Below are 22896 nucleotides of genomic sequence, written 5' to 3' on the forward strand. Positions count from 1 at the left end.
ATATACACTATTCATCTCTATAGTTTCTCTGTCTCTGTTTCTCATTCTCAATTTTGTTGTTTATCAGCATTATTGCCTGCTGGATGGCAAACGGGCTTGTGCTCATTAAAGTGAGTTTTCTCTCCGTCGCACCAGGAACTTCATCATTGACCTTAACGTAACATCCTGTTATTGTACGGATATCTTTGAGGTTTTTTCCGCCTTTACCAATGACTAATCCTATGTGCATTTGTGGAACATAAATGTCCTGGTTGATTTTCTCCTGTCCTGACTGTGCTTGCATTGGCGCAGGAACTGGTGCGGCCACCGCTCCGGCAGCGGCACCCGGGATATATTGGCCATAAGGTTGTTGAACGGGCTGGCCCATGTAGGGGCTCTGCATTATGGGAGCCGGCACCTGCATTGCCTGAGGAGGATATCCGTTGCCGTAGGGCATTCGCGAGGCATTGCCGCTGACCGGTGTGCTAGGCTGGTTGCAGTTGGCTGGATTATAGAACACGGCCTTGGCCAGATGCTGCTTGTGCTCTATCACTGTCTGTGCCACGTAATACGTGGCTAAGTGAATGGCGTCCGCGACTCCTGTTATGTGGAGGATTCTATCTGTTGAAGCAGGGAGGATCTGGTCGCTCGCCTTCAACGCTGCAGCAGAATGATCCTCGATTTCTCTGAACCTCGCTCCCCTTTTCCCGATGATGTAGCCGATAATTGTGTGGGGGAACAACAGCTTTAGATTTATTTGTTTTGACTCCACGGTAGAGGCCTGGTTGAAAGGTTCGGCCATGATCGCCCTCGTGATTAGCCCAAACGCTTTTGCAACATGTTCGGCGAGTCCGCGCACCGTGATGACGCGCTCGGGGATCCCCTTGAGGTTTTCACTGACATTGACTCTTGCACTGGACATCTCCTTGATTCTGTTGATTGTCTCGCCGCCCTTGCCGACAATGGCAGCAGTTTCGTTGATGGAACAAAGCATTCGAAAGTGCACATAAGTAGGTTCGTCATTGGTTGGCCTGTGGTGCGTGACGGGCTCTGGAGCCTCGGGCTGAGGTATCCGTTCCTGCGACTGCTGGTCGCTATCTGCAGACTGATCCGTCTTCGAAGGCTCTGGCGAACCTGGCCTGCTATTACTCTCAACCGGTTCATCCTGGTCTGCATCTTCATTATCGAGGGCCACCCGCTTGACAGCAGTGGCCTCGTCCTCCTCGTTCTTGCGCTTCAACATATAAATTAATATAATGTATCTCTATCTCCCTCTGATTTTTCGTCGATGAAGTGTGCGGCGGCGCACGACCTAGAAATTAAATATTCAAAGCTTGGGGACACTATGGCTGAGGAGCAGAAAAAGACGTTAGAAGACTCCATCGCAGACTATCAGGAGTCGGAGGATGAAGATTACAACCCAGACGCTAATGACGACGATAATGACGAAGAGGAGGAGTTTGAAGATGAACCAAAATATCGACAGCTTGAGTCCGGAGGTTTGATCCAGACTCGAAGGCAAAGGCAGGAGGAAAAGCGCGAGAAAGTATACGAGAAACCGGCTGAGTCCACAATTGACGTCGAATCCATATGGAAGGAGCTCAATAAGCCAAAGGAACAGCCTAAATCGGAACCGAAAAAGGACTCGTCGTCCCCATCGTCGACAGAATCCCCAGACACAGAGAAGATAAAGATTACTAGAACGTATGAATTTGCCGGCGAGATGGTAACAGAGGAGAAATGGGTGGATGCCAACTCGGAAGAAGCTCGCGCGCATTTCAACTCCACAAAGCTCAAGGAGTCCAAGGAGTCGAGTCCTGAGAAACTGCCAAGAAAGAAAGCACCTAAACGTAAAAGAGCCAGTCTTTTGGATGACGTTATTAATAATGCCTCTAGTGCCAAACTAACAACATTGGAGAAATCGCGACTCGATTGGGCCACCTACGTGGACAAGGCGAAGATCGGAGATGAGCTGAAGTTTGAAAACAAGGGTGGCTACCTGGACCAACAGGACTTTTTGTCAAGAGTTAGCCACAGACAGGACAAAAACTACAAAGAAGCCAAGAAACAAGGCTGATGCGTGTCGTCTATTCAGTGTATCTCTCTTCTGTCATTTAGCCAGTTGAGAAGATCGAAATACATATTGGTGGTGGTTTTGTTGGACGGATTCATTGCCCAATCCTTGATGCTCTCGAAATAAACCTCTAGTAACTCTGGGATTGTGTTTTTATCGAATGCCACCATGCTTCGCACAATATACAGCGACAACTGGTTGCAGGCCTGCGAGTGCGCACGGAATTTTGATTTGGTGGCCGCTCTTTCTTGTATCTCTTTCAAGCCGGCTATGAGTTCCGACTTGTTTTGTATAGACACTTTGATGAGACTTCTTGTAATTATTTTGATGAGCTTATGAGCTTTTTCGCCAACCTGTTTCTCCAAAGTCAAGGCCATTAGATCCAAAAGCACAATGCCAATTCTTAAATTAGATATGTCGCCTGGTCTCTTGGTGCAAAATATCTCTAGCAAGTCCAAAACACGGTTCTTGAAAAAGATCATCAGTTCACGAGCATTTTGCACTTCTTCTTTCCTCTGGTTGCCAGACTTTGCTTCTAGGGCTGTAAGAGCCTCTCGACGCTGTTTAAATATTCTGGACAGCGTCGAATCGATAGCCATCATTTGCTCGTCAGACATACTTTCCACATCCGACTCCGACTCGTCAGACGAATCGCTCGAGCCGTCAGAGCTATCATCGTCATTGGCCACTCCAAGAGCCTGCGCAAGCTCGTTGGTGGTCTTCTGTTCAACCTCGTCGAAACCAACAGGATCCTCTGAGTCACTCGTCACCACATCCACGGAGTCGTCTTCAAAGTCCGATCCTGAGTGGTCCATTTCCTCCGAGTCATGCTCATCATCTGCGCTGTCATTATTGAAAAGCTTTTCTTGCCCCTCTTTGTTTTCTTTAGTGAGCAAAACCTCAAAGAGTCGCTGCAACTCGGGCTCTTCAACTTTGTCGACCAGATTCTCCCAGACCGTGACAGCAACCTTCTTCATCAACGATGATTTTTGAGTCAAATAAGAAAGCACAAGATCCACCAGGGTGTCAATCAGCAACTGTTCAGCGCTGGAATCGGTATAATTTTCAAATGCTGCTTTCAGGTCTGTGAGGATTGACGCAGACTCCTCGTCACCAGAATACAGCTGTAATAGCCCAACAGATAAAAGAATCTCGAAAGATTCAAGCAGCTTCGACCCTTCAGAATCTTTCAGCTCGCAAATAGCCTCCACCATTCGAACACAATCCACTTTGAGATCTTTGAGATCGTCCTCGAACTCCTGTCTGAGGACGAATTCCGAATTCGAAAAATCGCCATCTTTTTCAACAAGTTTGCTTACAGCGTAGTATGGCCAAGACATTTTGCCCTGGCTGTGGCCACTTGACATAATTTCTAAAAGAATGGAGTAGAGTCTTTCCAGCGAGCACTTGGCCATTCTATCGGAGTACCTGTCGTCGGACTCCTTTTTCACATAGCTGTGTTCGATCAAATAGTCAATAATGTTTTCGTAGGTCTCTTTTTGGGAGATGATAGACTTCTTGGCCCTCACTAAATGCAAAAGAGAGTCAAGTGCAAATATCTGGTACTTGATGATGTCTTCGCTGACCGAACGCTCGAGTGAAGTAAGAAACTGGACAATCTCTGCAATTGTATGGTCATTATCTGCAGACATGATCAGCTCATTTGTAATCTTTGATTTTGTGAGTCTATCAAAATTCAAGGAAACTCTAAGAATGCTTCTCAATGCGGGTACTATTCTATCTTGATTCACAGCGCATGATTTGACTAGATGAGTAAGAGTGTTCCTAGCCAATTTGTTTAGTAAACGGTCGGGGTTAGAACTTTGATTGATAACTGTCCGCATTAGATTAGCAGACAATACAACCTCAACATGATCTCCTTCGAGGTTATCCATATCAAGAACAGTATTCAAAACTTCAAGGCCTTTGTACTTTCGCTCTGGAGAAGCTGACTGAGCAAAGAATTGGTCGTCTATGCAAGCTTTCCAAAATTCAGCTAGCTTGATATATTTGGCTTGCGTCTTTTGTTTTTTCGATTTACGCTCCCTCGGAATATGTTCCTCTTTGTTAGAGTTGTCTATGAGTTCGGCTAAAAGCGGTGTCCACACAAAATGAAGTGCTCTGGTCCAGTTTCCTTTCTTTTTTGACTTGTCTTCGTCATCTGCCACCACATCAACATCCTTCAATATTTTAGACAGAATTGGTAGATTTCCTTTTGCAAGTGGGTTCCCCTGTTGCCATTTGTCTATCTTTGCGAGTTCCATCATGTTTTGACGTCTCTCTGTGGGAATGCTCAATGCAACTAACACTCCCTCGGTTGTCAGCGTGAGACCCGCAGATTGGGTCTTTTCTAGCAACTCAACAATGATATTAGTATACTTGGGGTTCTGTGGTATCCCAAATGACAGTAAGGAGCGGTAGATCGTTGCAAAACAGGCTTCTCTGATCCATGGCCTGAACAACGATAGATCTATCAATTTACCAACAATCTTCGTGTAGCTTTGTGTGTTTCCTGCGCTCAAGTCCTTGTCTATAACCCTTGAGTTAAGAAGTGACTGAAGACCGAAAAGCTCGCCGAAAATTAGACTTCTGGCGTTCTTTCCCGTGTTTTTGTTGCTGACGGAGCTTGCCAGTTTTTGGCTCAAATCTGCCAAGAAACTTTCCACGTTGTACGTCTTCTTAACTTCAATCAGTTCATAAAGAATCTCACTCAAACACAGTGAGAATCCCAGTCTGGCTCCCGCTCTAGAAGAAGCAAGACCCTTGATCAGTCTATCGAGAGCATAATTCCATTCTTTCTGCGAGTCAGTGTCGCGGAGCTCCGTAATCAGTTCAGAGGCTGCTGAGATCCGCTCGTCCTCAAGCTCAGACGCGAGACGGTAGTAGTGATCTCTGGAAACAGCCATAATGATCTATAAACAATGTCCAAAAAATTATTTTAATTGAAAGAAGTCGATCGACGCTCATGGTCAGGGCTGGCGACTCATGGTTACGCAGCCTGGATAATTGTCGAAAAAGCTTTTCTTAATTGGACTAAACAACTGTTTCTGGTATTCACGCTAAGTTGCAATAGAACAAGTGAAACATGTCATCGTGGCAAAAGGCTGGAATCTCCTTCAACAAATACTTGGCAATTGCTGCCAGAACCGTTCAAAGGTCTCTTAAGAACGACTTGAAAGTCGCAGCCGAGAAGAGATACATTTCCGATGCCAAGGTCCAAAAACTCGAGAAGGGCAATGTTGTCTCGACTACCGAGCTGGGATCCAACAAGTCTGCTTAGATAGATATGAATAAGACATGACATTCTCTTAATGGACGTATCGGGGTGCAGCGGACACGATATGCTTACAGCGTGGACATGAGAGAGAAATGCCACTGGGACCCAGCAAGCCCCATCCATTCTTGTCCAATTGTCTCTCCTTGCCTCTCAGACATCGTTGATCCGTTACACCTGTTAAACTCCGTAGTTTCTCGTAGCTGTGAACAACACTTCCGTTTGTACGAAACTTTCGGTGCAGAGGTGTGAATTCTTGAAAGAAGTAAACTCCCTTCTTCATCTTTAACTGACCGGGTTGTTCTGTTGTTGAGGGACAGCAAACATATATAACGACAAACTCCACATGAATTTGATAGCGCGATCGCTAATGATTCGTGTGCCATCAAGGCCACTGGTGGGGGCCTTTTTCGCTCGTCCGATCTCGGTAACAGGAATGCTGGCAGCACGAACAAGATCTGTACCACGGCCTTTCTGGTGTCCTTTGCTGGTCTCCAGAAACTTCCAACGCCCCTTTAGTGTCTTTCCTGCACGGTTTCAGAAAACGGATGTGCCTCATGAAGCCATTAAAGAGAAGAAGCCGAGATCCTTACGAAAACGCATCTTTGGTGTGGCAGAAGAAGAACAAACTGAGGCGGGCTTCTCGGAAGTCAGACGGCTGCTCAAACTGGCTCGAAGAGACATCAAGCTTTTTTCGGTTGCAATAGCCCTGCTGTTCATCAGTGCGTTCATAGTCATGTCGCTGCCCAAGGTCACGGGAGAAATTCTGGATTCCACGAAACGCTATTCAAACCTTGAAGAAGCCAGATTTTACGGCCTTACGCTGTACGAGCTTCTTGCTGTGGTCGGTGGCATGCTCTGTGTCTACACGGCGGCTACTTTTGGCCGAATAATTATATTGAGAGTGTTGGGCGAGAAATTGGTGGCCCGACTTCGGTCGAACATTATGAAGAATGTCTTGAGACAGGATATGGAATTTTACGACAAAAACAAGGTAGGAGACCTCATATCCAGGCTTTCCAGTGACGCCTACGTTGTTTCCAGATCGGTGACTCAGAATATGTCTGACGGTATCAAGCATTCCATCGTTGGAGGCACCTCCATTGGTATGATGTTCCACATCTCGCCGACACTTTCTATGATTCTGCTGGCATTTGGGCCTCCCCTGCTGTTTGCCTCCTACGTCTACGGGATGAAAATCAAGGCTATTAGCCGGATGTTGCAGAAGGCCACCGGTAGTCTGACCAAAGTTGCTGAAGAGCAGCTGAACAACATCAAGACTATTCAGTCATTTACGGCCGAAACCAAAGAACTGCATCGTTATGACAACCAGATCAGGAATGTGTTCAAGGTCAGCTACAGAGACGCCATGACGAACGCGTCGTTTTTTGTTTCCACTGGAATTCTGGGCCACGCAACCTTTTTGCTCACTCTGGGTCTAGGAACAAGCTTGGTTTTCAACGGAAGCATGACCGTTGGCGACCTAGCAGCGTACATGATGTACACAGAATACTGCGGAAACGCTACTTTTGGTGTGGCCACCTTCTACACCGAGCTATTCAAGGGAGCAGGTGCCGCTTCGCGACTCTTCGAAGTTCAAGACCAGGTGCCCACGATTGACCAGGTGGTGGGCCCTAAGATAAACGGGTCCAGAGGTCACATTGAGTTCAGGAACGTGACGTTCGCATATCCTACGCGTCCAGACAATAAGGTGTTTGACAACTTGAGCTTTGAAATCAGACCGGGCTCTAACGTGTGTATAGTGGGCCCGTCAGGAAAAGGGAAATCCACAATAGCGTTGCTGCTGCTCCGTTTCTACACCCCGAACTCGGGCCAGATCCTCATTGATGGCGTGGACATCACCAAATACTCTGTCCATTCGCTCCGTCAGTTGCTCGGGTATGTTCAGCAGGAGCCTGTTCTCATTCCAGGCACTCTTGCCGAGAACATCACATACGGCTTGCCACGGAATGTGAAAGTTACGGCTGACATGGTTGAATGGGCCGCTGTGAAAGCCAATTGCGACTTTGTCTATCATTTCCCTGATAGGTTCAACACCGATATAGGGCCTAAAGGGTCGCAACTTTCTGGAGGCCAAAAGCAAAAAATAGCCATTGCCCGGTCTCTGATCAAAAATCCTCCGATTCTTATTTTGGACGAGGCCACCTCTGCGCTGGACTCCAAATCTGAAAATGCCATAAATCTGACAATCACGAACCTCATGCGTGACAGGTCTCTCACGACCATCTCCATCGCACATCGTCTCTCCACTATAGAAAAATGCGATGAGGTGCTCGTTCTGGGCCACGATGGCCGGCTCGCAGAGGAAGGCAAATTCAAAGACCTGTATCCTGACCACAACAGTATGCTCTACAAGCTGTTGAACGAATCACAGAAGAAGAAGAAAGAAGACGAGCATGAAGACCGTGAAGAGGAAGATGTCCACGAAGTTCAGGAAGACGAAGAACCGAAGCCTGAGCTTGACGATGACGAAGTGGCTGCAGACGAGGTTACACGAGATGCGTTCATGAAACGGCGTGCGGTCCTGAATGAAGAACACGAGAGAAGCGAACACAAGACTCTTACCTAGCACAACGACAGAACTAATGACATATATAGATGAGTAAAATGGATTCCGACTTTTTGTTACCAACGCCGATCGGCGCGTCTATGACGTTTTTCTTTTTACGCTGTCAAGGAAAAGGAATTAATGGCCAAAAAAAAAACCTAGTTGGTTGTGTTTTCCTTAGTGAGCTATACTTCATATTGTGGTGACTTCTGACATAGCTGGTCAGACAAGTTTACATACTGCTATTATGAGCGCAGCAGCAATTTTACAAAAGGAGCTAAAAGAGCTCACCAAATCTCAGCCATCGTTCCGGATCCAGCTGGATTCGGATAACATCTTCCTATGGGATATTGGCATGTACATCCCTAATCCGCACTCCAAATACAACGGCGCCTACCTCAAATGTCAAATGCGTTTCCCTAGCAACTATCCATTTTCGCCGCCAGCATTCAGATTCACGCCACCGATCTTCCATCCTAATGTTTATAAAGATGGTCGGGTTTGCATTTCCATCTTGCACGAGGCCGGTGATGCATTCAGCGGAGAGCCTTCTAATGAGACATGGAGTCCTGCTCAGTGCGTTGAGTCTGTTCTTGTTTCGATTATCTCGCTTCTCGACGATCCAAACATCAATTCTCCTGCTAACGTGGACGCCAGTAAAATGTTCAGAGATCACAAAGAAGACTATTACAACATGGTCGCCAAAGATGTGGAGCGTTCCAAAAAGGACATCCCTGACGATTTTGAGATTCCCGATGCCACCTCACGTTCAGAGGCCGACGATTACGAAGACGAATGGTTCTATCAAGACGATGATGAGGACGAGGACGAAGTTGACGAGGACGACCAGAGCTTTATCGATGACGAGGAGGTGGAAATGAGCGAAGACTACGGAGAGGACACATCCAAATAGACGGTTTTGGAGTGCGCTCAATAGCTATTACGATTAATATCTGGTGTTTAGGTTAATTTTTTGATACGAGTCCGAGCATAGCAGAAAATGTAGAAAAAATTCTTTGATCGAAATATTTAATGGCCAAGAAGGACAAGAAGAGCAAGGAGGCCAAGAAAGCTCGGATAGCACAGAAAAATGAAAAGAACGCCAAGAAGGCAGGCGAGAAGCTTAAGAAGCTTTCAAAAAAGGCCGGGGACAATCTGGAGGACGATGTCGATCTGGATGAACTACTGAAGCAGCTAGCTCTAGAACAGCAGGAGTTTGAGGAAGTCCATGTTGAAGTTATTGACCGGCCCTTGAAGAGACTAAACGCTACGTTTGCTGCGAGCAATACCAACGGCCGTCGGGAGTTGATTCTTTTTGGAGGAGAAGTGAACACGGGCCAGACTGTCCATTTCTATAATGATCTGAATGTGTTTTCAGTGGACTCGAAAACTTGGAGACGGTATATGTCTAAAAATTCGCCCCTTCCACGGTCGTCTCATGCCATGTGTTACCATCCATCTGGTATCTTTGTGATGCATGGCGGTGAATTCTCGTCTCCTAAACAGTCCACCTTCCACCATTTTTCAGATACCTGGATTCTGGACTCGCAGACCAAAGAGTGGGCGAAAGTCGATGGGAAAGGCCCTCCGAACCGTAGTGGACACCGTATGGCGTGCTGGAAGAACTACGTGATGCTGTTTGGGGGATTCCGCGATCTTGGCTCCCATACCACGTATCTCAATGATCTGTGGCTGTTTGACATTACCACGTACAAATGGAAACAAGTAGAGTTCCCGGCGACGCACTCAATTCCAGATCCGCGGTCTGGACACTCATTTATGGCCACAGAATTTGGCGCGATACTTTATGGTGGCTACTGCAAGGTGAAAGCTGGTAAGGGACTTCAAAAAGGAAAGATTTTGACCGATTGCTGGGCACTCAACATGAAGAGCGATCCAGCGCAGATCCGGTTCGAACGTCGTCGCAAACAGGGTTTCCAGCCGTCGCCTCGTGTTGGATGCTCTATGCAGTACCACAAAGGTAGAGGTATGCTTTTCGGGGGTGTTTTCGATTACGAGGAAACTGAGGAGACTTTGGACTCTGAATTCTACAACACGCTCCTTTCGTATAATGTGGAGACCAATAGATGGTCTAACCTGTCTCTGCGGTCGAGCAAGAAAAAAGCCACTGCGAAAAAGGAGAAGGTGGACAAGACTCGAGAACTGGAAGAAATGCTCAACTCTATTCTTGCCAAGCATAATTTGGCGGACGACGAAGACTACGAGACGCCTGTTGCAGAAGAGGACGAGGAGGAGCCTGAAGAGACGCTGGAAATTCGCAACCAGTTGCCACATGCTCGATTCAATGCCCTGACCTGTGTCGTGGATGACACTTTGTACCTTTACGGAGGCATGTACGAAGCCGGAGAACAGGAGTTTAATTTGGACTCCTTCTACTCGATCGACCTGTCCAAGCTGGACGGAGTCAGAGTGTTCTGGGAGGACTTGTCTGAGCTGGAGAGACAAGAAGCAGAGGAGAGTGACGACGAAAGCGACGATGAGGATGAAGACGACGAAGAGGAGCAGGAGAAGCAAGTTCTGGTGGCCGAGGAAGAGGAGGAGGAGCCAGAGGAGGAAGAGGAAGAGGAGGCAGAGATCCCTGACGAGCATCCTTGGCTGCCTCATCCAAAGGCGTTCGAGTCGCTGAGAGCGTTTTATTTGCGTACTGGTCCAGACTTCCTCACGTGGGCCATCAGCCAAAATCCAGACACTCGTGGAAAGTATCTCAAAACAAAAGCCTTTGCCTTGTGTGAAACCAGATGGTGGGAACGGAGAGAAGCTGTCCAGCTTGAAGAGGAAAGTTTAGAAGAGAGTGGAGTTACGGGTGTTATAGAGAAAGACTTTTCGAAAGGACAGAAAAGAAGATAGATTAATAATAGATAAATGGTAAGCTATGCAAAGTGGATTCCGACCTGATGGAAAGCGTATAGCAGCTTTAAGAAGTCAGTCTGGTCCATCTTGGCCGGTCTACACTCGCCAAAGCCGGTTTCTGTCAGCACTTTCGTAACATTTTCCTTGACGACCGCGGAAAAGTCTGTTTTGGCATCCACCATCATCTCGCCCCTTTGCTCGCTCAAAATGGCAAGAAACGTCTTGTAGTTGTTCTCCAGGATTTCCAGGATCTTGCTGTTCCGGAATGTTGCGTTGAGAGTCTTGTTTTTTCTGTTGAAGCAGAACCTCAATAATCCATCCCACTCATTGTAGTCAAGATTAGGACGAGGGATCTTTGGCTCCACTTTCACCACGGATGACTCGACCTTCGGCGGAGGCCGGAAATTATTCTTTCCCACCTTCATCACATGCTTCACGTTGGCCCACATCTGGGCATTGGCACTCAGACGGTTATATAGAGCATCACCGGGACGTGCTGTTAGATTCATTGCGAACTCTCGTTGGAACATGAGGACGGCGATTCTTGGCGGTCTAGGCATACTCAAAAGTTTGAAAACAATACCAGACGAGATTTGGTAGGGTGTATTCGAAATGCACACATCAAAATACGGCAAGGTCTCGAGTTTCATGAAATCGCCCATGATAATCTCAAGCTTCTTCTCATACGGCGTGCCCTGGACTCTCTTTGTGAGCTCAGCGGCCATCTTTGGGTCCACCTCCGACGCTATTACTTTCCTGGCCTTTTCTAGAATCCTGACGGTCAAGTTACCGGTACCCGGGCCGATCTCAAGCACCACATCAGAGGGCCTAATTTCTGCTTTGTCCACAATACCTTGGGCTATGAGAGGGTTTTTCAGTATATGCTGACCGAGTTCTGTATTGAATTTGAACCCTTTGTTCATCTGGTCACCAGCAGGAGCCGGCTTGGTGGCGAACTGCTTTTTGGCGGCTTTAGGCATGGTCTATATTATTCTTCCTATTTTTTTTCAACTCTGAATTTTTTTCAAATAAATTTCGCGGCTGTGCTAAAATAAGATGGGGTAATTAAGTTTGTCAATATGTCAAACAAGAACACCAAGCAGAGCTTCAACGTTGACCCTAAAGATTTGGCTCGAGTTAATGCATACAGGCGAATTGGAGCAGGTTTGGTTTTTATGGCTCTGCCAGCTATTGAAATTTACAGAAGAGTGTATCTCGACAAAGAGAGGAAGATGCAGCAAGGAGAATACAATCCGAAGGAAGGGACCTTGCGGCTTTTCTCTGAAGAGGAGAAGCTTGAGAAGTTTAAAAATAGCTGGATGACAAGAATATTTGGCGAGAAGTAGCATTGCAAAGTCTACTATCATTAAAAAGTGTCATTATCATAAGAGGTCACTCGTCGAGGATCAGTAATCCCCAGAGAGGACGTCGCTCGAGCTCTCTGTTTTATCACCCGTAATGGTGTTGGCTGCACCATCATCGTCGGGGACTTTTGTATATCTAGTGCCGAGAGCGGTCGTGTGTTGGTTTTTAGCTGTGTTGAATGAATTCTGTTGCGCAGTGTTGAACGTGGAATGCAGCTGGAGCTCCGTATTGGAGGGACCACGTAGTGCTCCCCTCTTACCTTGGAGTTTAGAAGAGACTGGCGAGACTCAGGACGCACAGGAAGCGGAATTCTAGTCACTGGCGACTTAGAAGGTTCAATCTGTCTTCTAAGGGTTTCGTCCCGAGTTGTTGGCAAAGGAACTGGTAAGGGAATATATTTGAGCAACTTCGTTCTTTCGGCCTGTTTCTGGACGCTTGGTCTATGGAGTTTTGCATTTGGCGTGATAAAAGGATCTGACGGAGAAAGAGACCTCATACCTCGTGGCGAACGATCTTTGATATCCAGTCGTTGCACTTTTTCAGCAAGGTCCTCTTCACCTGTGTCTCTAGACGTTTCGTTTTCTTTGTCCTCCGCTTCGCTCATTAGTCGCCTGAGAACGGAATTCGTCGACGCCGTGCGGAAGGAAACGTCAGATTCGTCGTCTTCCAAGATCTCAAATTTGAGAGGACTCTGTTTCTTTGCGGATGTTGGGTTGTACTCGATCAAAACTGGCTTGAGCTGGAGAGCGTCCAAAAGCGATCCTTTGGATTTCGCAGGTGTCGACGGAATGGACGGGCTTGGCGAGCTTCTTCTGGACTCAAAGTGCTGTTCCTGAAGTTTCAGATATTGTGCTTCCATCTCCTTTTTCCTCTCAATCATGCCCTGATCGGTAATGAGTCTTTCGCCTGTCGCGCGCTTCAAAATACCTAACGACTGACCTATCGTTTCTAATTCTCGCACACTCGAGGTTCCCAGACAATGTTTGACAGCCATCTCGTCTTCGAGGTCCTCTAGCGCCTGCGAGACCTCCTTCACTAGGGACTGAAAAATGTGCTCCCAGCGGCGGTCCACGAGCTCGTGCAAAATCTGCTTCAAAGCAGACCTGAGCTCGTGCACCTCTTGTACAAGACCCTCGTATTTTGATATGAGATGCATGATTGACCCTGGATTCTTTTGCATTGCCACCTCTCCATAACTTTCAAGGATCTGAGGCACGATAAGCACGGCCGCTTGAATGGGATCTATTCTGCCCTCTAGTTGCTGGTACAAACCAAGCAATCGCTCATCCAGAGACGTGAAGGTGGGCATTCGCAGCTTAAAGTTCTCGCTCTGCGTCATTTTGGCATTGATTTCTTCCAGTTCGAGCTTGGGAAGCTTTTTCACAGGACTCGTGAGAAGCATTTCTTCGAGCGTTCTCAGATCCTTGAAACAGTCTGCAATCTCGTCGCTAATCGATCCCAGCACCTGTTTATCCAGCTCTGTGAACCTGGTGGCTACATGCAGGTTTCCCAGGTAAACCGAGATGTGTTTTTTGGCTGTAAGTAGATCCTCGCACAGCGGTTCCAGCTGATTAATAGTAGTTTCCAATCCTGGTTCTAAGTTCAGCTTTGACTCTATCGTGGTGATTAGCTCGGATAACAGCTCGTCGGTTTTCCGGATGCACTCATTCACTTTCCTGAGAAGGTCTTTGTGCTGCGCAATTGAGCTCAAGGTAGATAGCGTATCATCCACAGCCAGGAACTCGTGTATGAACAACCGGATAGAGTCCACCGCAGCTTCCACCTGCGCCCCATCATACAGGACTACGTCCTCTATCTGGAGTTCCAGGATGCTGCCGCAGCATTTCTCCAGCTGGTCCAACCGCTTCATTGATTTATTCAACTTTATCAATCACTTTTTTCTCAACTATATTTGTTTACTATTTCCCTGAATAGTACTGCGGCTGAAAATTCGCAGCCAAAATATTGTACACTTGAGGTTCTGGTTTTCAGCTAAGATGCGCCTGTTTTTCGTACATCTCCACTATCTGCTCGCTTGTCGTCGCGTCCTCAACGCCCTTATCATCTCTGATCCGCACAAACCGTGGAAATCTCAGCGACACTCCTTTGGACCCGTCGCCCAAGAAACTGTAGCCACACTTGTAGAGAGGACTCTCTGTAAAGTCGGCCACTTTCACCTCAAACAGCGTCGTCGGTTCAAACCAGATATCCGGCGCCGCTCGCGGATTTGTTTTGTCGTACACAAACGATGCTTTAGGCTTCTCCAGCTGTGTCGGCTTCAGTCTCTCAAATAGCGAAGCAAGCACCTCATCGCTGAAGCCGGTGCCAATTTTGCAGATCGCCTCAAACTCGCCGCTGTCCGGGTTGTAGCTAGCCAACAAAAACCCGCCGTACCCTCCAGTACGTTTCCCCTTGCCAACATATGCGCCAATGACAACCAGGTCCAGGGAGTCTCCAACTCCCTCTAGGTAATCCTTTTTCAGCTTAAGCCAATTTCTCGATCTTTTAGACGGCTCGTATAAGCTGTTTGTGCCGTTGAGCGTTTTGATCATGAGCCCTTCGCAGGAGTCCTTGACTGACTGGTCAAGGAACTTCGTGATGACATCCAGGTCGGAGGAGTCGAGTTTTTCAGAAAACCGGAACTTGCCAGGAATAATCTTCAGATTGTCGTACATGTATCGTCTGCGCTCTTTGAGGGACTTCTGGATTAGGGACTCGCCATTGTACAGCAGTATGTCAAAGGCAAATAGACACACCTGGACCGTTATGTCTTCCTCCTTCACGTCCTTGCGCTTCCTGGTTGACAGGATCTGGAACGGGAGGATCTTTTCCTGCTTCTTGTCCCATGCCACACACTCGCAGTCCAGAATGAACGACTTCACCTCTGGATTCAGTCTCTGAAGCTCCTCAATGACCGGAATTAGGTCGGGATATCTTTGCGTCATGTTCTCAGAGCTCCTGGAGTAAACTCTCAAAGTTCCGTCGGGGAGCAGGTGAACCTGCGCCCTTTCGCCGTCGTATTTGTACTCGCAGGTGAACTCCTGGTTCTCAAACTGGTTTAGGATCTCCGTGATGGACTTGGTTGGTTTCGCAAGCATGGGCTTGAGCGGGATGCCCGGCTTGAGCGTGCAGTGGTCCATGAGGTTGAGAGTTCCGTATTTTATCGCGCTCTCGATAATTAGCTCGTAGTTGGGCGTCTGCGAAAACGCCTCCTTCATCTGCTCCTCAGCTTCGCTCAGCACCGCAGGAGTCACTTTTTTCCCTCGTTGCTTCATCTCGTGCTCCACGAGAGCCTTGGCCAGTGCAACAACGACGGATTTCTCTGCAAACTGGATGCGCAACGTGCCTTCCAACGATCTCATCAGGAACTTGGCCTCGCGCGAGTCGCAGGACGTCAGCATCCTGTTGATCATGGCTATTTTTTTATTCTGCGAAGAGGCCCCCGACATGCTTGCAATTTCCTTGAGATTATTAAACACCTGAGACACCGTCAACGGCTGCGGCTTGAACATCAAACTCTGCTTCGATCTCGACTTTTGAGCAACAAGGCCAATGTCGCCGTACTCGCCAAGGTCTCTTTTGAGCTGCTGCATCGAACGGCCTGTTCCTGTGGCCAAAGCCTTCATCAGTAGAGTCTCGCCTAGTCCCAGCTCAAGGCCTTCGTAATCTGGGCACACCCTGTTGATAGTCAGGTAATTGACCTGAACAAGGTTCCGTATCTGGTCTTCCTGGGTTTCGGAAACATCCAGCACATGAGAAAACATCTCAGAGGCGATCTCGATGCACCTAAGTCTTCCGGACTCTTTTTCCAAAGCCTCAAACACTTCGCACAGTTTGCTGTATGGGATGGGTTTTCCAACGGCCAAGTCCGGAACCTTGACCTCGGATTCCATCTTGAGAAGCTCATTGGCGTCGGTGAGCCGATCGTTGGCGTTGTCTGCGACATCGGCTACAGAATCTTCAGGCGTGCTCTCCTTTGTGTCGTCGCTTTTGAGAGCCTTTTTAGATGACGCTGGCGATGGACTACGCGATCGCTTCTTGTTCAAGGAACGCTCGCCTTGAGAGCCAAAAAATCGGGATAACGTCTGCTGCTTTTGGGTGGCCGTCATGCTTCTTATTCCTAGTCTTGCAAACATGCAGGTAAGTCAGCAAATCTTGCGGTTTCGCGTTCAAGTCGCGTCGCGTCGCGTCGACAAATTATTTTTTTCCTATGTCTCCAGTTAAATTATAAATCTCTCTATACATATTATGCTGACTCGTAATGCTCCCAGTTGTCGAGAATAGCCTTGATCTTCTCAGACCCAGTCAGTTCGTAGACGTTTTCAAAATATTCCTTCGTCAACTCAAATGGTTTGGCGGTCAGGTTTGGAATGTACTTGCCGATCAAGCTAGCTGGCTTGACAGCAGACTTTGGAATCTTCTTCACCAAGAATCTCTGGAATGGCTTGACACCAGATCTCAGGTAAGAGGAGTGGAATGGAACAGAGATGCCCTTCAATGGGATACAGGCGTATCCTCTTTCCAGGTCGATCGGCTGTGGCTTGGCCAAGGACTTCTTGGAAACCTCGTCCACAATCTCACTCAGATGCTCAGCAACCTTCTCGAGCGACATTATCTCCTGCAGCTTGACAATGTCGATCTTCTGAATCTTGAACACGTTCAACGTGTTGCTCAAAGTGTCCAGAGCTCTCAGGTCACCGGCAGCAACGTATTGCTGGTTCTCCACGTTGAAGTTGACGATCTCCAACAACCAGCCGGTTTGCTTGCTGATGTGCTCGACAACGAATCTCAGGGCAGAATCGTTGAAGGTAGGAGAGACTCTGGATGGGTTAACAGCGCACATACCGTAGTTGGATCTTCCTAGGCTGTCTCTAGGAACAGCAACCTGCATGGTCATACCTCTGTAGAACACCACATCGACCAGGGACTCGATTGGCATAACGTCTGCCAGAGATGACAAGGCCGAGTACTCACCAAGAGAGTGGCCAGCAAACATGGACTCACTAGGCACCAATCCCTTGGACTTCATGTCCTCGAATGTGGCCTTCTCCATAAGAGTAAGAGCCGGTTGCGTGAACTGCGTAGCAGAAAGCAGTCCCGTTGGCGACCGGAAGGTATAAGTGGTGGTGTTCTCGTCAATCTCCTTGAAGATCTTCTCCGATTTGAGCTTGCCATCCTCGTCGATGGTTTCAAACATCATCGTGATGTAGTTCTCTCTGATCTTTCTTCCCTTTGGACCACCAAAGTGGACCGTCAGCTCGTTAGGGTTGTTCTTGACAATGTCCAAGATCGAGAATCCGTAGTTGTCAATAAAGTGTCTGTCGGCTCTATCCCAAACGTTCTTGGCAACCTCCGACGAGTTGTACAAGTCCATACCCATACCTTGCTCCTGAGAACCTTGACCGGTGAAGACGAAGGTCGAGACTGGCTGGTCAATCTCTGCCTCACCAGAAAGAACCACGTCACCGGTCTCGACCTTCTTCGTCTCGATCTTGATGATCTTTCTTCCGTTGATCATGGCAACGTGCTCCAGCTGAGTTGTCAGCTCGTCGTTTGGCAAAACCATTCCAACAAAGTTGGCCTTGTATGCCCTCACTCTAGGAGCGACACCGTTGGCGGCATGCATCTCAACCAGAGACCTGACAGAAGCAGAGGAGAACATACCGTGAGTGATGGTGCCTGGCAAGTTTGCATAGGATGCAAACACTCTTGAAACGTGGATAGGATTGTAATCACCAGACACGGCAGCATAGGTCTCGTTTGAGCCTGGAGCCTTGGTCACAAGAGCGCCAGACAGAGGAACAGCGTGCTCTAGTTGGACTGGCTGCTCGATAGGCACTCCATATCTGCTCAAGTAGTCGACCACAGGGTTACCGTGGGAAACACCAGCCTTGTAGTTGATCTCGGCGACCTGCTTGATTTCCTTCGATGGCATCTCGTAGTACACGGCACCAGTCGTCCTGACGGAAGAGTGAACGTGCTGGTTCTTGAAGTAGTAGACGGACTTGCATCTGAAGGTCAAAGTCTTGCCGATCAGGTCTATTGGCTCAGAGCCCAGATGGAACCACTCTTTGGACTTCAACACAGCAACGTCCATAGCGGTCTTCAAACTAACCTCCATTGGAGTCTCGTTAGTCTTCTGGAAGGTGTTCTCAAAGTCGGTGTAAACGCCTCTGTAGAAAAAGGCAGAGGTGACCTCCATGATGGCCTTACCGTCCCTGTAAATAGTACCGATAACCTCAACAGTCTTACCCGTTGCACTGTTGACCACAGAAACGATCTGTGCATCAGAGGAGACCTTGTCGCCAACTCTCAATGGTTCTGCGCCTGGCATCATTCTATAAGCGTTGGACAGGTGAACAAGCTTCAGAATGTCACCGTCGACAGACTTAGGGAAGATGGCCTTCATGATAGCTCTCCATCCAATGACAATTGCAAAGTCCATAGGAGCCAACTGGTCTCTGCCAACTCTCGGAACAAAGTACTCACAGGAGTTTCCAACAGCATGCGTTAGTTCGGCAATGGCTTGTTGAGTAATTTCCGTGGAGCCACCATCGATCGTGGATGTTGCATCAAAGTCCAGCTCGACAGGAACCTTGGAGCCAAACCACAATTTCCAGTAGAACTTCTTGATTCTGTCGTTTCTGCTGTCAGTGACTTCCTGAATCGGAGCAAATCCGTCAGACTTCTTGTATATGTATAGCAACTCCAACGGAACAGGAGTTCCATCAGCAGTTCTGTGCTCGATCAGATTCATTTTGATCGAGTTGCCGTCGGCAGAGATTCTGACCACTTCTTTGTCCTTGCCTTTGATGGACTCGAACAGAGAAATGACAGTCTTGGAAACGTCGTCTGGATACTGGATTTTCACAGAGATGTTTCGGGCTGGAGCCAAAACCTTCTTGGCTGGATTCTCAACGTGGTTGTAGCCCTGGACACATCTATCAGCAGTAACAAATGCGTGTCTCCAATTCAGCTCAGAGCCAGCCAGAAGCTTGAACCAAGCATCTGTGTTTGGCAAAGTAGAGCCAATAGAGTATGTTACAGCATCGGCAGTCTTGGTCACTTGCACATTTGGAATAGAGTCGACCTTAGCAGTGCTCTTATCAGTGAAGTACTCAACAACAGGAACTCTAGAAACGTTTCCACCATAAACGTCGTCCAGGAGTTTCTTGATGTGTCCTTCATGTATATTGTCCAGAATCTCCTTGATTGGCTCGTCCACCTTGTTGGTGAATTGAGCAGCAACAGGGCCGTGCAAAATACACGTTCTCTGAACATCCTCGTCAACAACAGCCTCGAGATCCTCAGATTGCCAGAGAGAGTCCTTCTTGAAAAACACCTCGAACCTCTCGTCCAGCACTGGGACGAACGGAACCGGCTTCTGGCCTGGATTAGAACACATGGCAATGAAGTAGTCGCAATCTTCAGCGTTGACCAATTGGCTCTTGGCGTCTGGGTATGCGTTGAAGATGGTATCCAAGCAGGAGTCTGGATTCTCCAGAAGACTAAAGCTCTGGATCAGGGAGAAGGTCTCCTTGCCAGCAAAACGTTCCTCGACTCTTCTCAGGAACTTGCCGACGAAGTTTCTCAAGCTCACGTCAATCCATCTCTTGGACTTTCTCACGTACATCAGTTCGACACATCTCTTGGCAACCTGCTCGTAGGTCATGTCTTGAATGTCGCAAACACCCTCGTCGTTCTTTCCAAACCATGGCTTTTGGAAGTCAGCGTTGAGCTTCTTGATGATGTAGTCCTTCTTTTTGTCCAGGGCCTCAAGCATTTTGGCCTTTGGAAGAGAGAAAATAGTGTCGTCCATCTCTTTCCAGAAAATGACAGCTCGCGTGGCAATCTTGTGGATTGGCTCACCCATCTCGGACTTCACAGTCAAAATACCACCTGCTGGTTTCTTGTAGGTAAGCTCCCATTTGCTGTCATCAACACCTGGACAGGCAGCAATGGCCTTCTTGGCAGCAGGAGAGGTCTTGCACTCCTTGGCAACCATGACCCTGGAACCAAACAGAACACCATCAAATGGCATGTGTGGGTAGTTGAACTTTGTAGCCCAAGCACCGGTCAGGTATGGATAGGTATCCTCAGCAGAACCGAAGCCAGAACCGGCAATCAGGATAATGTTTTGACATTTTCTAAGCTTAGAGTACATTTGCAGGATTGGTTGGTGGAAGTCCTCAAACGAGTGGTGGCCACCACCTCTTCCACCGGTCCATTGCACCACAATGGGGAAGTTAGGGTGTGCCTTGGCAATCGTGATACACTGGCTGATAGCGTCGACAGAACCTGGTTTCAAGCCCAGGTGAGTCAATCCTAGCGTTTCAATGTACTCTGTGGCAACCTCAAGAGAAGGAACACCAGCACCGATGGTCAAAGACTGGATTGGGAAGCCCTTGGCCCTGAGATCCCTGATCAAAGGAATACCCCATTGGAGCATTTTAGGGCTGACATAAATCAAGTTGACACCGATACCGGATCCCGGGGTGATTGTTTCAGCGATCTTGGTCAGAGCTTTGGTCATCATCTCGGGGTTGAAATAGCCACCACCTGCTAATTCGATGTGGTAACCAGCCTTGATTGTGGCAGCAACGAAGTCAGGCGAGACGGTACTCGGGGTCATTCCAGGGACCATTAATGGGGCTCTTCCCAACAGTCTGGAGAATTTGGTATCGACGTATATTTTTCCTTCAGATGTCTTGATCAGCTTCGGCTGGTAGTTTTCGAGCCAGTTTGGAGCATAAATTAGAGAGGAGGCGTTGACGTCAAAGAGCTCTTGTTTGTAGCCGAACTCTGAATCTTCGCCAGGAACGTTCAAAGCGCCGGCAACAATTATTCTGGCTCCGGTACCCTCCTTGTTTCTGTGGGTAAGAACACCCAAGCCAGAGGCACCACCAGGGCCAAAGTCAATGATATGTGTTGCCTCGAATTTCGTGGCCACCTCCCAGTTCACAGCCAGAAGTGTGATAAGCTCAATCAGTCTGGAGCTGATGGATCCGGTGTAGTTTCTGAGATCCGAGCCGTCGTAGGTATCGTACACTGGCATTTTCAGGTCTGCAGTATTAAATTCGAGATTAGACTTCTCAAGGTCCTTCTTGATTTTTGGGGATGCTGGAGCAAGCAGATGAGAGTGGAATGGAGACATGATCGGCAAAAATCTGGAAGAGAATTTGAGTTTTCTTTCACTGTAAGGAACGCGGGACTGTTCGAGCCCAGAAGGCGCTTTGGCCTTTCTAAGGTTCAAATTCAGACCGTATAGAGATTCGGGTGGACCAGTGACAACCAGGTTTCTGGCACCGTTCACCAGGGAAATGCCAATCTTCTTGGCCTCCGGCAGATGTTGGTTGGTCTCGTCGACAAACTTGGTGACCTGGTCGTAGGTGAGGTCTCTGATGGAAAGCATAGGACCTGGCGTGCCTTCTCCGTTTTCCTCTGAGTCCTTGACGGTGCTTGGTGCAAGCGAAGTTGATGGGTAAGCCTGGAGACATCTGACACCAAGGTAGAAGAGGAACTCGACGGCCTTCAGAGCCTGGACCTCGAAAGATTCCCAAGAGTCGGCCGAGGCAATGGCAATTGCGGTGGCAAGACCTTGCGAGTGACCTGTGGTGCCGCTAGTGAGCTCGTTCAACTGGCCGGGAGTGACGCCCAAGAGTTTGCATGTGATGGCGAAGTGGCACAGTTGAATCACGCAGATTAATGGACACGACACAGGAATCGACAGGAGATGTTCTGTGCTTGGGGTCTGTTCTGGTTTCTCGAGCCAGTTGATGAGGTCAAAACCATGCGTGAAGATTCTGTCGATGTCGGAGGTGGAAGATATAAGAGATTGCAGCTTTGACTGCACGGTGTACAGGAATGGCGCCACAAGTGGATTATACACGTCGTAGATCTCTCTGAGCTCCTCGAAGTAGTCGTCGGTGTTACCCTGGCCACCGAAGACCGTGTAGATGGAGGCTTTCTTGTCCTTGGCAGCCTTGAACAGCGCAGATTGGACTGGTGCAGGATCCAGACCAAACTTCTTGTCCACATAGAGCTTTCCAGAGTAGTAGTTTTTGAGGATGTGGTTCTTGACTTTTTCCAAGGTTGTTGGATTGGTTTCAGACGCGAGACACTCGGCCGCGAAAGAGTGGATATCTTTGTTGAGCAGGAATCTGGTGTCGAACTCGTCGATGACAAGCTTGATCGCGTCTATTTTCTCCGACTCGAGAACATTTGACTTGACGATGTATCCCAAGAACATCATCAGCAGTTCTGCCTTGGACGCTGGCTCGTCATCGCCGGCGTATCCTTCGGTAACTTCTGGCAGAGACTTGTAGAAATCTGCGGTCAATTGTTGGTACAGGAGGTAGTTAGTTGGAGGGGTTAAGATGGTGGTCTCAATCCCTCCGTGGGTTATAGCTAGCGGTCTATTAACCGACATGACAACAGCTGGTAAAAGAAAAAGAGGCTGTTGAAGACAGTTGATATAGTTGAAAAAGTTTACCTGCGCAGCCACGACTCGTCAACAAAAAAAAGAAAGCGCTTTCAGACACATTTGTGGCTGTGCTGTGCCCAGATCAATAGCTACACAATGCTGAAATAATAGCTCGCCCAACAAGACTGTTGGGATTTGGAATTTGTTGAGAGCAGGGTAACGTGGCTGTGAACCTGAAGGCAGATTAGCCAAGCACTTTTTGCACAGCCGGAATCTAAAAAAATTTTTGCCATTTCCCGCACCCTTCTCTTTTGCACAGCCTCGACTTATAGATGCTACGA

The 22896-nt window shown here is 48.1% G+C and overlaps 11 protein-coding genes across 11 annotated transcripts; 5 read left to right on the plus strand and 6 right to left on the minus strand.

Moving 5' to 3' along the window:
- Positions 1-7: 7 nt before the first annotated feature.
- KL911_002213 (uncharacterized protein) lies at positions 8-1222 on the minus strand (the record flags this gene model as incomplete). The annotated part of the gene is made up of 1 exon (XM_043197258.1): positions 8-1222. The coding sequence occupies one exon, from the start codon at positions 1220-1222 to the stop codon at positions 8-10; it is 1215 nt and encodes a 404-aa protein (XP_043055218.1).
- Positions 1223-1324: 102 nt separating this feature from the next.
- KL911_002214 (uncharacterized protein) lies at positions 1325-2056 on the plus strand (the record flags this gene model as incomplete). Its single annotated transcript, XM_043197259.1, has 1 exon — positions 1325-2056. The coding sequence occupies one exon, from the start codon at positions 1325-1327 to the stop codon at positions 2054-2056; it is 732 nt and encodes a 243-aa protein (XP_043055219.1).
- Positions 2057-2070: 14 nt separating this feature from the next.
- Positions 2071-4959, minus strand: KL911_002215 (uncharacterized protein; the record flags this gene model as incomplete). The annotated part of the gene is made up of 1 exon (XM_043197260.1): positions 2071-4959. One exon carries the CDS (start codon positions 4957-4959, stop codon positions 2071-2073), a length of 2889 nt encoding a protein of 962 aa, XP_043055220.1.
- A 179-nt stretch (positions 4960-5138) lies between these two features.
- Positions 5139-7917, plus strand: KL911_002216 (uncharacterized protein; the record flags this gene model as incomplete). The annotated part of the gene is made up of 2 exons (XM_043197261.1): positions 5139-5323; positions 5847-7917. The coding sequence occupies 2 exons, from the start codon at positions 5139-5141 to the stop codon at positions 7915-7917; spliced, it is 2256 nt and encodes a 751-aa protein (XP_043055221.1).
- Positions 7918-8143: 226 nt separating this feature from the next.
- Positions 8144-8809, plus strand: KL911_002217 (uncharacterized protein; the record flags this gene model as incomplete). Its single annotated transcript, XM_043197262.1, has 1 exon — positions 8144-8809. One exon carries the CDS (start codon positions 8144-8146, stop codon positions 8807-8809), a length of 666 nt encoding a protein of 221 aa, XP_043055222.1.
- Positions 8810-8928: 119 nt separating this feature from the next.
- KL911_002218 (uncharacterized protein) lies at positions 8929-10764 on the plus strand (the record flags this gene model as incomplete). The annotated part of the gene is made up of 1 exon (XM_043197263.1): positions 8929-10764. One exon carries the CDS (start codon positions 8929-8931, stop codon positions 10762-10764), a length of 1836 nt encoding a protein of 611 aa, XP_043055223.1.
- Positions 10765-10787: 23 nt separating this feature from the next.
- KL911_002219 (uncharacterized protein) lies at positions 10788-11747 on the minus strand (the record flags this gene model as incomplete). The annotated part of the gene is made up of 1 exon (XM_043197264.1): positions 10788-11747. The coding sequence occupies one exon, from the start codon at positions 11745-11747 to the stop codon at positions 10788-10790; it is 960 nt and encodes a 319-aa protein (XP_043055224.1).
- Positions 11748-11846: 99 nt separating this feature from the next.
- KL911_002220 (uncharacterized protein) lies at positions 11847-12113 on the plus strand (the record flags this gene model as incomplete). Its single annotated transcript, XM_043197266.1, has 1 exon — positions 11847-12113. The coding sequence occupies one exon, from the start codon at positions 11847-11849 to the stop codon at positions 12111-12113; it is 267 nt and encodes an 88-aa protein (XP_043055225.1).
- Positions 12114-12133: 20 nt separating this feature from the next.
- On the minus strand, positions 12134-14002 carry KL911_002221 (uncharacterized protein; the record flags this gene model as incomplete). The annotated part of the gene is made up of 1 exon (XM_043197267.1): positions 12134-14002. One exon carries the CDS (start codon positions 14000-14002, stop codon positions 12134-12136), a length of 1869 nt encoding a protein of 622 aa, XP_043055226.1.
- A 118-nt stretch (positions 14003-14120) lies between these two features.
- On the minus strand, positions 14121-16241 carry KL911_002222 (uncharacterized protein; the record flags this gene model as incomplete). The annotated part of the gene is made up of 1 exon (XM_043197268.1): positions 14121-16241. One exon carries the CDS (start codon positions 16239-16241, stop codon positions 14121-14123), a length of 2121 nt encoding a protein of 706 aa, XP_043055227.1.
- A 137-nt stretch (positions 16242-16378) lies between these two features.
- Positions 16379-22561, minus strand: KL911_002223 (uncharacterized protein; the record flags this gene model as incomplete). The annotated part of the gene is made up of 1 exon (XM_043197269.1): positions 16379-22561. The coding sequence occupies one exon, from the start codon at positions 22559-22561 to the stop codon at positions 16379-16381; it is 6183 nt and encodes a 2060-aa protein (XP_043055228.1).
- Positions 22562-22896: the final 335 nt, after the last annotated feature.

This window comes from Ogataea haglerorum, assembly GCF_019207285.1.
Source record: "Ogataea haglerorum isolate 81-453-3 chromosome Unknown 81-453-3_NODE_5_length_632335_cov_97.011461, whole genome shotgun sequence".
Lineage (NCBI taxonomy): Eukaryota > Fungi > Ascomycota > Pichiomycetes > Pichiales > Pichiaceae > Ogataea > Ogataea haglerorum.